Source organism: Pongo pygmaeus, chromosome 13 (genome assembly GCF_028885625.2).
Source record: "Pongo pygmaeus isolate AG05252 chromosome 13, NHGRI_mPonPyg2-v2.0_pri, whole genome shotgun sequence".
NCBI classification, from domain to species: domain Eukaryota; kingdom Metazoa; phylum Chordata; class Mammalia; order Primates; family Hominidae; genus Pongo; species Pongo pygmaeus.
In genome coordinates, this window is record NC_072386.2 from 77,443,029 (window position 1) to 77,456,598 (window position 13,570).

Genomic DNA, 13,570 nt, shown 5'->3' on the forward strand with positions numbered 1-13,570 from the left:
CCAAGGGCCCAGGAGCTCCTTCACCCTACATCAAACCATGGAAAAGAGCTCACCAGAGAGTGTGTGTTGGCATAGCTCCAGGTCATGCTTATGGCCCTATATCCCTAATCCATCTCCCTCTGCTCTGTCCTAAGACTTCAGTTGACTGGCCTTCCCCAGGTCTCAAGGGCTTGTCACATTCTTCATTACTTTTCTGTGTTTTTCGACAATTCTATCTAAAATCTTCAGTAATATGTGTTAAGGTATGGCTCCCATAAGAGTGTTTCAATGATTCAGGGGCACTCTAACCTTCCAAAACATTTTTAAGAAGAATAGTAGCTGTGTGCTTGGAACTGCTTTCTAAGCACTACCTAACCTACCTGCTTCAATCTTCTCAATACCCACATTTTTAATTCCCCTTTACAAGTGAGGAAGTGCAGGCTCTACACATTTAAGTGTCTCACCCAAAGTGACATGGTTGTCAAAAACTGAATTATGACTTGAACCCCAAATTATTTAATTCCAAAATAAGTGGACTTAATTACTCTTTACTTGTGTGCTTGATTATTGTCTGTGTCTGCCTGTCAGCCATCACGCTCACCACTCACCCGACAAGTGGTACATCCTAAATAAGTATTTGCAGAATGAACGAATACTATCTTCCCTCGAGGCCCAGAGATTGGAGGCATCATGGTGGAACAGCAGTGGGTCAGTGCTTTGTTTCACACTTCACTGAAACATCAGGGCCAGTGGCCTTGTGGCCCCTAAGGAGTCCAGACAACTATGGAGTCCTTGGTACAAAAGCAGGAATTCCTTGTTTACTTGCAGAAACACTTCATGTTAAGACTTGTGTAGTCTTCTTCCTTCCTTCTTTCCTTTTTTTCTTTTACTGTTTCTTTCATTCCTTCCTTCCTTCCTTCTTTTCCCTCCTTTCTTCCTTCCTGCCTGCCTGCACGCTAGATCAACCAGCTTAAGTTGTTACAAAACTAGAAAATCTGAATTAAGTAGAAATTATGAATTGAACACGTTTCAGAGGGAAGGAACTAAATCTAGCCTCAAATGAGAAGCTTATTTCCCAAAATATGAAAGCCTTTAAAAATTATGGCTAGCATTGTTTTTGTTTTCCTATCAGGACACCAAAATCAAGTCTACAGGATTCTGATTTTCATAGACTTCAAAGACTTTGGGGCATGCCTCAGCACCCAGCCTCATCCCTCCTCTTCTCCTCTTGGATTCAGTCCCTTCTCCTGAGTTGGAAGGTTGTCTGGAGAGTGTCTTTGCTATCTGCGTTGCTCCTCTCCCCACCACCCGTGTGCATTTGCCCCTCTGTCCCTCAGTGCATTTCCCCCAGGATACTCTGACCAAACTGACCAGGTGTCTCCATCTCGGCCCCTTTTCTTTCCCCTGAATGCTGTCCAGTATTTTCTGGAACCTGTGAACTTCTTGTGAATGATAAATACTAAGAGCTTCTCAAAATGAGACCCCATGTTCTAAACAGAACCTGCAGTCAGGATTCCAGGGAAGGTCAGCGGGCTCCCACCCCCAGAAGCACTTGGCCGTGTGAGGCATTGTCTATGGAACATCAATGTCACTTAGGGCCTTGGAAAGACATTCAGTAAGGGAGTTACTAAGCCTGAATTTCTGGAGATGTGTTTAGTAGGGAAGAATTCACTATAATCCATGAATGATTGATTGATTTCTAGAAAGGCTCACGAATGTTTCTTTTTGCCACTCAGGACTGGACCTCTGAATCAGTGCGGAATATGAATGAGAGCAGTCAGGGGAGAACTGGAGGATGCTGGTGGAGGCTGGAAGGCTTGCAGTCACCTTCATGTGCTTATCTAAGTGATGGGAATGTAGGAGCAGCAGGACCTGGCCCATCACTACCCTATGTTTGTTACAGGAGAGAGGACTGTCCTCCCACAGGTCAGAGCTATTGTTAATCAAGGTGACAGTGCAAGATGCATTCCTGCTCCTGACTTCTTGCTGTAAATAGGTTTCCTGAGTGGTGTTGGTTTATTTTCAATTTGGGAGCCAGTTCAATCAAATGTTTCACTAGATTCAAGTTTGATGAAAATACTAGCAAATCCCCCAACTAATGAGTCACTATAAGTAACTCAAGGCATCAGTCCTGCTCCCCACATAAGGGAGTACTAGTCCTGAGGAAATGCAACCACACATATAGGGAACAAAAGTGATATAATGGGCCATGAGGGTGTGATGAGTATCCCAGTGATTGCTTTGGGTAAATTTTGCTGGCCATATCGGTTTCAGTTCCTCTACATAGACAAGGAAATGCTCCTCATGACTGACAACAGCTCCTCCTGCACCAAGGCTGTCTAGTCATTAGAATGTTCTCTAGAAGACAATATCATCAGCAATCACTGTTAGCAAGGAGCTGGCTTCTGTGGTACTGTGTTGTTGCTAATAGTTTTTGTTAGAGCAACTGCATTGTGGGAGGCCTGATCCAGGGAAGACAGAAACCAAAGCCTGTGCTCCCAAGGAGGTTATGGAAAATGAAGAAAAACACCAGCCCCTCTGCAGGAGGAAGCTGGAAATGGTTGGAAGGACCACCCATGGCTAGAGCCCCAGCACTTGGGTCATGACTCACCCTGGGGAGGTCAAGTACAGGCCCCACTTCTTTAGGCCTTGGTTGTGGATCACAACCTGGATTCTTCCCCTCCAGGTACAGCCCAGTTGCTGTGATGCTCTTTGAGTCAATGAGTTCTTTGGTCTGCTCTTCTGCTCAAGCAAAGAAGGGTCTGGCTTCACTTCTCAGAGGCTGATAAGTACCAAGGTAGCAGAATATGGGAGTATCCTGCAGGTGCTCCCAGCATCTGCCCTGGCTCAGGTGCCAGGGGCTTGCGGTTTTCTAGCTCTTGACCTCACACCCTCGAATGTTTGTTTTCCAATTCCTTCCTGAATAACAGGGTGAACATGCCACCCCTCCTGGTGGCAAATGGGGTTCCTCAGAACTGGGAGGCCACAGTCCAGATCCTGAGGCTCTTCATCAAGCAAGTGCTGGAGAGCAAAGCCACTCACTCACAACTCTCTTTGTCTTTCAAATTTGGAGAAGGGGAGGCCATCTGAGCAGTTTCTCTCACACTCCCCAGTAAGGAACTCATAAAGGACCAAGTGAGCTCTAAGCCCCCAGTAGAAACATTCAGCTGTTCCAGTGAACTTCTTGTGATCCTGAAATCTGCAAAGTTAGAACCAAGGCAGATGTAGGTACTCCAGTTACCTAACACCACAGAAATATTGTTTTTATTTCATAAAATAATAAATTTAAATACTGCTGTGGTTTCCGTGTTTGCCCTCTCCAAAACTCTTGTTGGAACTTATCTCCAATGTGGCAGCATTAAAACGTGGGGCCTTTAAGAGGTGATTAGGTCACATGAGCTCTTCCCTAATGAATACATTAATCTAGTCACGGAATAATGGGTTCATAGACCAACAGGTTATCTTGGGAATGGGACTGATGGCTTTTTTTTTTTTTTTTGAGATGGAGTCTCGCTCTGTCACCCAGGTTGGAGTGCAGTGACATGATCTTGGCTTGGCTCATTGCAACCTCCACCTCCCAGGTTCAAGCGATTCTCCTGCCTCAGCCTCCCAAGTACCTGGGATTACAGGTGTGCACCACCACGCCCGGCTAATTTTTGTATTTCAGTGGAGACAGGATTTCACTCTGTTGGCCAAGCTGGTCTCAAACTCCTGACCTCAAGTGATCTGACTGCCTTGGCCTCCCAAAGTGCTGGGATTACAGGCGTGAGCCATTGTGCCCAGCCAGGACTGATGGATTTAAAAGAAGAGGAAGAGACCTGAGCTAGGACACTCAGCCCCCTCGCCCTCTGATGCCCTGTGCCACCTTGGGCCTTTGCAAAGAATCCCCACAAGCAAGAAGGCCCTCACAAGATACACTCCCTGGACCCCAGACTTCCCCGCCTCTAAAACTGTAAGAAATAAATGTTGTTTCTCATGAATTACACAATTCCAGGTATTCTGTTATTAGCAACAGAAAAGAGACTAGGACAGATATCACAGTTGGATTGTAATCTACATGTTCTGATGGATTGTAATCTACATGTTCTGACTGGTTCTCCAGAGAAACAATGCATAAAAAGAGGAATAATCGGCCGGGCGCGGTGGCTCACACCTGTAATCCCAGTACTCTCGGAGGCCGAGGCAGGCGAATCACAAGGTCAGGAGTTCGAGACCAGTCTGGTCAATATGGTGAAACCCCATCTCTACTAAAAATACAAAAATTAGCCAGGCGTGGTGGCGCATGCCTGTAGTCCCAGCTACTCTGGAGGCTGAGGCAGAAGAATCACTTGAATCCAGGAGGCAGATGTTGCAGTGAGCTGAGATCATGCCACTGCACTACAGCCTGAGCGACAGAGCCAGACTCCGTCTCAAAAAAAAAAAAAAAAAAAAAAGAGAGGAATAATCTCCAAAATAGTAAACAAATTCCTGCAGACAGGAAATACAATGGTGGATACCTGAGCTAGGAGAGGGGGAATGGGGAACTATTATTCAATGGATACAGAGTTTCAGTTTAGGAAGGTAAACAAGCTCTGGGAATAAACAATAGTAATGGTTACACAATGTGAATGTACTTAATGCCACTGAACTCAAAGTTGGTTAAAATGGTACTTGTTATGTTAGGTATATTTTATCACTTAAAAAATTATAGGTGATTGTGCTTCTAAAAGAGTTATCAGTTTAATCTTTAATAGAAATCAACTGACAAACAGAAATACACAAAGACTTCATTTTTAACAAAGTCAAAACATGCATACGAAAAGGTTATGGGGGTAAAGGCAGGGGTAATTATTTTTTTCCCCGAAAGGTATTTTCTACAATGAATGTTTTTATGTAATAAAAAATGAAATGACAAAAGTTTAGAATGATAGTGGGTTTTGTTCCTTAAATCCTTAATTATATAAATTAATATCTACATTACGTAGATTAAGATACATATTTTTTCTCTATCTACACATTTCTCCATTCTCTGTATCTTAAATCCTGACATTAAATGTCATTAAATTTCTTAAATCTCAAGAGAACGACTTCGTTACCAAGGAAGATATAATCCATAACCTAGAGAGTGGGCGAATAAAAGCAGCTTCTAATGTTCTCAACTGCTTTTCTCCGGTCAACCAAATGTTTCTGTAAATAACTCATTTCTGTTGGTTTTGGGAAAGACGTGGGAGAAGGAAGAATCCCTGAATGGAGGAGTCTGGAAAGGATGCTTGACAAAACGCCCGCGCTCTCTGGAGACGCAGCCAGTCTCCTCCCTTCTAGGGTCTGGTCTTGATAGCATCTCGTGTTTTGAGGATGCCTTTCCCTACCAGATTCTTCTAAAGCCCAGCTGCACCCACCCTTCAGTGGGAGATAAGGCTTCTGCCCGCGGGCTCTGCGCTCTTCCACCCGGCCCCACCTTTGCTGTGGACTAAACAGGAGCCACTGGACTAGAGTACACTGACTCTCGGCTCTGCGGACCAAAAACTCCAGGACTAAGGAATAGCAAGATTAGGCTGAAAAAGCCCACACACGGCTTGCGGTAAACGTCTTTTCAGGAGCCACTCGCCCAGTGCAGTAAGTCGGGTACTTAGTTTACTCGAGCGCTCCAGGGAGACGCCCGACCCTACTCTGCGCAGCCCCGGGGCACCAGCTCCGCTTCCGCCAGGTCCACTGAGGCAGGCGCGCCCAGCTCTGGGACGGTCAGTAAACAAGCCACGAACCGCGCCAGGGATCAGAGCACCCAGAGGCCTCGCCCAGCTGCCGGCGCAGCCAATCGCAGCGCAGCCAGGCGGTGGGGCGGTGCCGGCCGAGCCCAGACCCGAGGTTTTAGAGGCAGGGTCAGGCGAAGCTGGGCCAGAACCGCGATCTCCGCAACCTTGAGCGGCGTCCGTGGAGTGCGCCTGCGCAGCTAAGACCACAGCAGGAAAGCGCCGCCGGCCAGGCCCAGCTGTGGCCGGACAGCGACTGGAAGAGAGGACGCGGTCGAGAAGGTGTGCACCAGCCCTGGCAACGAGAGCGTCTGCCCCGAGCTCTGCCGGCCTTGAGGTGGGGAAGCCGGGGAGGGCAGTTGAGGACCCCGCGGAAGGCGCCTGACTGGTTGAGCGGGCAGGCCAGCCTCCGAGCCGGGTGGACACAGGTACCGCAGCCAGGCCGCGCCGCGCGGACTCAGGGCTTGGCCCGGCCAGAGAGGGAAGCTCAGCCCCCGCACGCCAGACAGCGGTAATCCTGCTGGCGTCACCGCAAACATCCTCTGACCGCTACAGCCTGTGTGTGGCGCAGGCGTCATGTCCCCGGCCCTGCCACGCCTGGAGCCCTGGAAGCTGGCTGCAGGGCGCTGGCTTCCCGCGTGCGACCATATGACCCCGTCCCTGATTTAGGGGAGCAATTTGGGGTGTCGGCAGCACAGGCCCAAGAGAATGAAGGAGGGAGCAGTGCTTGCTCTCCTTCCCAGTTTTTCCTGGGAAAGCATTTCAGAAAGGTTTCATTTAAGGAGAGGTGGGGGCGGGCGCGGTGGCTCACGCCTGTAATCCCAGCACTTTGGGAGGCTGAGGTGGGCGGATCACCTGAGGTCAGTAGTTCGAGACCAGCCTGGCCAACATGGTGAAACCCCGTCTCTACTAAAAATACAAAATTAGATGGGCGAGGTGGCGCACGCCTATAGTCCCAGCTATTCAAGAGGCTGAGGAAGAATGGCTTGAACCCGGGAGGCAGAGGTTGCCGTGAGCCGAGATCGCACCGTTGAACTCCAGCCTGGGCCACAGAGCAAGACTCCATCTCAAAAAAAAAAAAAGGAGAGATTGGAAAACGTATCTCAGCTTTTGCTGTTTGTTAGTCAGGAAGATGTGTGAAGGCCTCCTAACTCTTGGGGATCTCTTTGTCCCTACTTGGGAATCCCACCTTATCATTAGTGAGGTTTTGCCTGGGCACAAAACCTGGATTTTTTGCGATTGGTACAAAACCTGGATCAACCGTTTCCTGGTTTCCTAGTTGTTGCCTTAAGCTTCTCACCCACAAGGTACTTTCATACCTTTCTCATAACCTAAATTATCGTTGCATAAACGGTTTCAGCTCCTACAGCTCTGGACAGGCTGCTTTTCATTTTGGTGAGTCTATCCAGTACCCCCACGTGCCCTGTTTTTCTCCAAGCACATCCTTGGCCTCTTCCACAGTCCTTGGGTAAAAGCTTGGGAGAATAATTTAAATATTTTTATTCTACCGTGGTGGCCCTAATTTTTCAGGGGGCAGTAAGATGGCTTTTTAGGATTGGTCTAATCAGATCCTCATTTTTGTTCCCTTCCTAGGTTTTAAAACATGAATCCTACACTCTTCCTTGCTGCCTTTTGCCTGGGAATTGCCTCAGCTACTCTAACATTTGATCACAGTTTAGAGGCACGGTGGACCAAGTGGAAGGCGATGCACAACAGATTATATGGCATGGTTAGTGGCACCTGAAACTTCCCCAGAAAGAATAGTCCTGGCTGTTGAGAAGTTTTAGTCAGAGAGTAGCTTCTAGAGGCCAGCTTTTACCAATAGCCTAATGTAATAACCTAATGGCATGGATTATGAGCACAATGTGGACATTCATCCCTGTTGTGTCTCAGTTTGGAGAACAGCATCCCCAGAGGTGTCAAGCCTTCCCTTGCCATGGTTTGTCTTCCATCTCTGTCTGCAGATTCACTTGGTGAGGATGAGTTGGGTTTTAGGTAGAAGTAAAGAGCATCAGTTACATGTTTGCCTCTAGAATGAAGAAGGATGGAGGAGAGCAGTGTGGGAGAAGAACATGAAGATGATTGAACTGCACAATCAGGAATACCGGGAAGGGAAACACAGCTTCACAATGGCCATGAACACCTTTGGAGACATGGTGAGTGTGCTGTGGACTGCCGAGCTCTGCTTCCTCTCCTCGGTTCTTTACTAAGGTAATCTCTTGCTTTTCAACATTTTATTTCCTTTTCCTTGAAGACCAGTGAAGAATTCAGGCAGGTGATGAATGGCTTTCAAAACCGTAAGCCCAGGAAGGGGAAAGTGTTCCAGGAACCTCTGTTTTATGAGGCCCCCAGATCTGTGGATTGGAGAGAGAAAGGTTACGTGACTCCTGTGAAGAATCAGGTGAGACAGTGTCAGGTTCAGACTTCCCGTCTTCCCAGAAAAGCCAGGAAGTGATTGACGTCTTCGTTTTGGTAGACTTTAAAGTGATGTGCAGTTCACTTTTTAACAGTATTCAGATGTGTGAGCTGTTGTCAAAGTCTTACTATTATTTTTGTGGATGACAGCTTTTTTTAATTCCCTTTTCAGGGTCAGTGTGGTTCTTGTTGGGCTTTTAGCGCTACTGGTGCTCTTGAAGGACAGATGTTCCGGAAAACTGGGAAGCTTATCTCACTGAGTGAGCAGAATCTGGTAGACTGCTCTGGACCTCAAGGCAATGAGGGCTGCAATGGTGGCCTAATGGATTATGCCTTCCAGTATGTTCAGGATAATGGAGGCCTGGACTCTGAGGAATCCTATCCATATGAGGCAACAGTAAGTGGAGCTCCTTGTTATCATTCCAGCTCAGCTTTTGGAAGGTGGACACTTTCAGAGATAACAGATAGCTTTTTTGGAATTCATATATTAGGGCTGGGTGAGGTGGCTCACGCCTGTAATCCCAGCCCTTTAGGAGGCTGAGCCGGGCAGATGGCTTGAGCTCAGGAGTTTGAGACCAGCGTGGGTAACAAGGTGAAACCTTGACTCTACCAAAAATACAAAGAAAATTAGCCGACTGTGGTGGTGTGCATCTGTGGTCCCAGCTAGGCTGAGGTAGGGCGATTGCTTGAGTGTGGGAGGTGGTTGTGCAAATGCACTCTCCAGCCTGAGTGACCAAATGAGACCCTGTCTCCAAAAAAAAAAAAAAGTTCACGTTAGATGGCAGAATGTATATCTGCAAATTGTCAGTACTGTCATAAATTATTAGCCTTTGCACAATCCTGTGATTAGGTGGGTAACATATGGCTGTTCTTGCTTCTATGTAACGTGAAGAATATACAAGCCATTCTACGTATACACATTTCTCTATTGTGAAAAATGTCTTATGGAAGTAAACCTAGAGGTCTCATTGAAGAGTCTGGAGCCAATTTTCAGTTTCAAATTAACTAACAGCATTTCACTTCCTGGGATGATTTATAACAGTGGTGACTTGGAAATCCTAAGCTGCACACTGCTGAGTGTTGTGGTTCTAACTCATGTTCTCCAGGAGGAGGACAGCAGTAATCAAGTCTTTTTTTCCCTTTACCTTTGAAAGGAAGAATCCTGTAAGTACAATCCCAAGTATTCTGTTGCTAATGACACCGGCTTTGTGGACATCCCTAAGCAGGAGAAGGCCCTGATGAAGGCAGTTGCAACTGTGGGGCCCATTTCTGTTGCTATTGATGCAGGTCATGAGTCCTTCCTGTTCTATAAAGAAGGTAAGCATTTTTTTCTTTGTAGAAATTGATGCAGAAAAAGAGTATCATGACATACGAGCATGATAGACTCTGCTTTGTAAGTAAAGTTCAGTGTAGGTGTTTAGGTGCTTAGCATCATAGTTGTTCATTCTGTACATGCAATATTGATACCCGATGTTTCCATTTGACATTATGTTGAGTATATCTCCATGAATATAAGTACTTCATAACTTTTTATAAATAGCTATATTTACTGTGTAGTTTACTGTGTAGTTTAATATACTTAAAATATTCTGCATTTGTTGGATTTTTATAATTTTTCCAAAGATTTTTACTTCTATTATTAAATCCGAAAAGAGCCTTTTGATTCAAGGATTTTAGTGTTCTGTGCTATTTTTTTAGATTGATATCCTAGAGTAGAATTACAAGCTTACAAAGAGGGGTCTTTTTTTCCTCTAGGAAAACTTTTTTTTAATGGAGGATTTATGCTGATTTCTAATTCTGCTAGTTGTAGATGAGAGCTTAAATCCCTAGCCTTCTTATTGTTGTTAAGTACTATCTGGAATGTGTGTCACTTCACTGAATTCAGAGATGCCTCATTCCCTGTGGGTAACAGGATGGGTTACTGTCATGTGTCCTCTGGAGCTTCTCACCCCAGCCTTCATTTTACTATCCCAGGCATTTATTTTGAGCCAGACTGTAGCAGTGAAGACATGGATCATGGTGTGCTGGTGGTTGGCTACGGATTTGAAAGCACAGAATCAGATAACAATAAATATTGGCTGGTGAAGAACAGGTATAAATTGCCAGAAATACTTATATTTGAAATTCAAAAGAGAATACTTATTTGCAAACAGTGTTTGGATACAGTTCCACATGTCCTTAGGCATACTTCTGAAATCTCCAGAAGTCTAAGTTGAACATATAATATTAATGTTTGATTATAAAAGTACGATACTGTCACAAATATCCTGGGAGTATGAATATAGTATTTGTTCCATTGTATAAAGGTGTGTCTAAATCTGAACAGTTTTTAAATTCTGAGGCATATCTGGCTGCAAAGACATCCTATTCTTTTCCTGTCTCTGATCTGTAGTTCTGTGAAAGGTCACAGTTTGGAGGCTGGGATGGAAATTATGTCCAGGTTATGTGAAGAATTTTTTAAGGATAAACAGGAACATTGCCTGTCCTGATTCTTTCTGTTAAGTCTATGGCCTCTGGCACAGTGTTTAAGTTGGGTGTTCCTGTTAATAACCCTTTGGGCTTTATTCTTTCTCTGAAATGGAAAACCTGCTCTTTTTTCAGCTGGGGTGAAGAATGGGGCATGGGTGGCTACGTAAAGATGGCCAAAGACCGGAGAAACCATTGTGGAATTGCGTCAGCAGCCAGCTACCCCACTGTGTGAGCTGGTGGATGGTGATGAGGAAGGACTTGACTGGGGTTGGTGCATGCACGGGAGGAGTTCATCTTCAGTCTACCAGCCCCTGCTGTGTCGGATACACACTCGAATCATTGAAGATCCAAGTGTGATTTGAATTCTGTGATATTTTCACACTGGTAAATGTTACCTCTATTTTAATTACTGCTATAAATAGGTTTATATTATTGATTGACTTACTGACTCTGCATTTTCGTTTTTAAAAGGGTGTATAAATTTTTACCTGTTTAAATAAAATTTAATTTCAAATGTAGTGGTGGGGCTTCTATTTTTGATGCACTGAATTTTTGTGTAATAAAGAACATAATTGGGCTCTAAGCCATACCTGCTGTGCCAGTGGCTCACTAAGAGGAAGAGTGGGTGGCCTTCTGGGTCTTCTAGTCACAGATGTACAGATCTCATGTCAGCTGCCCAGTGGCTATGTCTTAACCAATCCTTGATTGCAGCAAAATTTGAAAATGATCTATGAGGACAAAGGAAAATTGTTTGAATAAAGAAAAATATTCACTTTTTAGAAAAGTGAACATACATATATATAATTTTAATACTAGAAAAGGACTTTAGTGATCATGTTTATTTCACCCAAAGTGGTTGCATCTCAGTCAAGTTACAGGGCAAAGGTCTCAGCCCATTTCTGGAGCATCTTCCCCCACTGCTGGTGAAGGCCCTGTGGATACTTTGCAGTCGAGGCGAGTTAAGAACTAGTGCATTGCCAAGGCTGTTTGTTTTGGGGTCCTCAAGGGATGAGGAATAAACTTCAGGGTTTGAGGCTGGGGTTCAGAAGTGGTGCTCTGGCCTCAGAAAATAAAAGACAGGTGAGAGGCTAGAAATGACAATCTGTTGCCCCATTTAGAGTAAGCTACCTGAAAATACCTGATTTATTTTTTTTAAATAGAAAAACTTCCCACATTGCACTAGCTAAACAGCCCATAATTCCATCACCTGTGTGTTTTCAGAAGTCTCTTGTTCCAACTGAAGGAAATATAAAGAACAGATGAGAATGTCTAATGAATAAACTCCATATCACAGAGGAGGGTAACCAGGTGCACAGTGGAGTCTCAGCTTACAAAGCCTCCGGCAGGCTCTGTCCAAGTCCATCTCGATTGGACCACGTGCCATGCTGGACTCTTATGTGCCCTTCCCGAGTAGTTGCTAAAATTTCAAACTTTTTGGCCTAAAATCACAAATGTGGCATCTGTGAAATTCTTTGGGTATTGTAATAAAAGTCGCCAGGGGTAGCAAGATTTGGGGAGGTTCCCAGGCTAAATCCCTCGTGCAGGTTGGGGCTTAGATTTGATACAACTAGTATGTATATACAACACCCACTACATGCTGGTCATCACCACTGTGGAAGAGACAGACCCTGACCTCAAGGAGCTGAACAGTTAGGGAGAGTGAAGTTATCAGGGAGGGATTCCAGGAAGAAGTTAAAGCAGATGGCTAGAGCAGCTAGTCAATAAGGGAAGATGAAGAGGTGAGCATCTTAGCAGAGACGCACATCAGCAACCCTGAGAAAAGACCCTGTGGTTACAGACCCAGTAAAAGTCACTGGGTCCAGGTGTTGGGAGATGAAGCTGGTCAAGAGGTAGATTTTCAGGATAAAGGAGCCACTGGGAGTGCAGTGAACAGACTGTTTTGGTTCTGTTACTGTAAAACAAACCACCCAGAAACCCAATGGCTGGGAAGAAACATCTTTCACATGATTCTGCCTGGACTTGGCTGTGTGGTTTTCACGTGGAGGTCTATATCTGTGCTTGAGACATCTGCAGGTTTGAGTGGACTGGACATCTGCAAAGGCTCACTCACATGGCTGGCTGCAGATGCTGGTGTTGACTGGACGTTCAACTTGGGCTGTTGACCAGAGCACCTGCCCGGGGCCTCCCCATGGCTTGGGCTTCCCACAGCATTGATACTGGGGGAAATACATATATAGTGAAATTCAGTGTTTTAAGTTTGCCAACTTGGAAGGTGTATATATATATAGCTTTAAACCCTGAATTTCACAAATGTTCATGATTATCTCTTTGTTGATAAGTTAATAAGAAAAATAATTTCCAAGAGACTTGGTCTTTTTTCTCCAGTACTACAGTTTAAACATTCCATAATCCACATGTTTAAAATTTTTTTATTTACACTTTCAACAAGTATTCATTGGGCACCATTTATGAGGCAGTGCTATGCTGCCAACACAAAAGTGAAGCAAATACTCATGACCCCTTCCTCTGTAGCTCATGTTCCCATTGAAAAGCAAATAAAAGCCTGGCACAAACCCATGGGCAAGTGCAGCACTAGGGAGGTCTCAAAGGAGCCCAGGGACAGTCAGGGCACACACCAGGGATATGCCACCCTCCAGGGTCAGAGTTGGTATAAGCAGGGGCCATCTGATCCCAATTTCAAGTGTTCATAGCTGTCATATCTTGGAAAGGGCATGAGAGGGCAGTTTCTCTTTGTGCTGTATTATTTCAATTTTTAGGTAATGGACCTTCATTATTTTCACAAGATAGCAGATTCCAAAAGTATGCAGTTCAAGAAAAAAGTAAGAATTGACAAGAAGAAGGAGGAAGAAGAGATGGAGAAACAGAGGGTCTTTAGAAGACCTCTGATGAAGGCGAGTCTCCCATTTGGGGACTGATGTTCCTGAGATCTTTGCGGATGCTGCTCAGTGGGTCCATCACACAGCACAGGCGTGAGGAAGCAGCACTGCCCAGCTGGA

General features: G+C 45.2%; 1 protein-coding gene across 6 annotated transcripts; it reads left to right on the top strand.

Moving 5' to 3' along the window:
* Positions 1-5,179: 5,179 nt before the first annotated feature.
* CTSL (cathepsin L) lies at positions 5,180-11,110 on the top strand. 6 transcript variants are annotated; one of them, XM_054502607.2, is made up of 8 exons: positions 5,180-6,136; positions 7,302-7,437; positions 7,742-7,864; positions 7,963-8,109; positions 8,296-8,520; positions 9,278-9,440; positions 10,098-10,215; positions 10,725-11,110. In XM_054502607.2, exons 2-8 carry the CDS (start codon positions 7,312-7,314, stop codon positions 10,822-10,824), a joined length of 1,002 nt encoding a protein of 333 aa, XP_054358582.1. In that variant the 5' UTR covers positions 5,180-6,136; positions 7,302-7,311; the 3' UTR covers positions 10,825-11,110. The 6 variants fall into 6 exon arrangements, with proteins under 6 accessions (XP_054358582.1, XP_054358584.1, XP_054358583.1 ...); XM_054502609.2 differs by having other exon boundaries at positions 5,231-5,990; XM_054502608.2 differs by having other exon boundaries at positions 5,265-6,045.
* Positions 11,111-13,570: the final 2,460 nt, after the last annotated feature.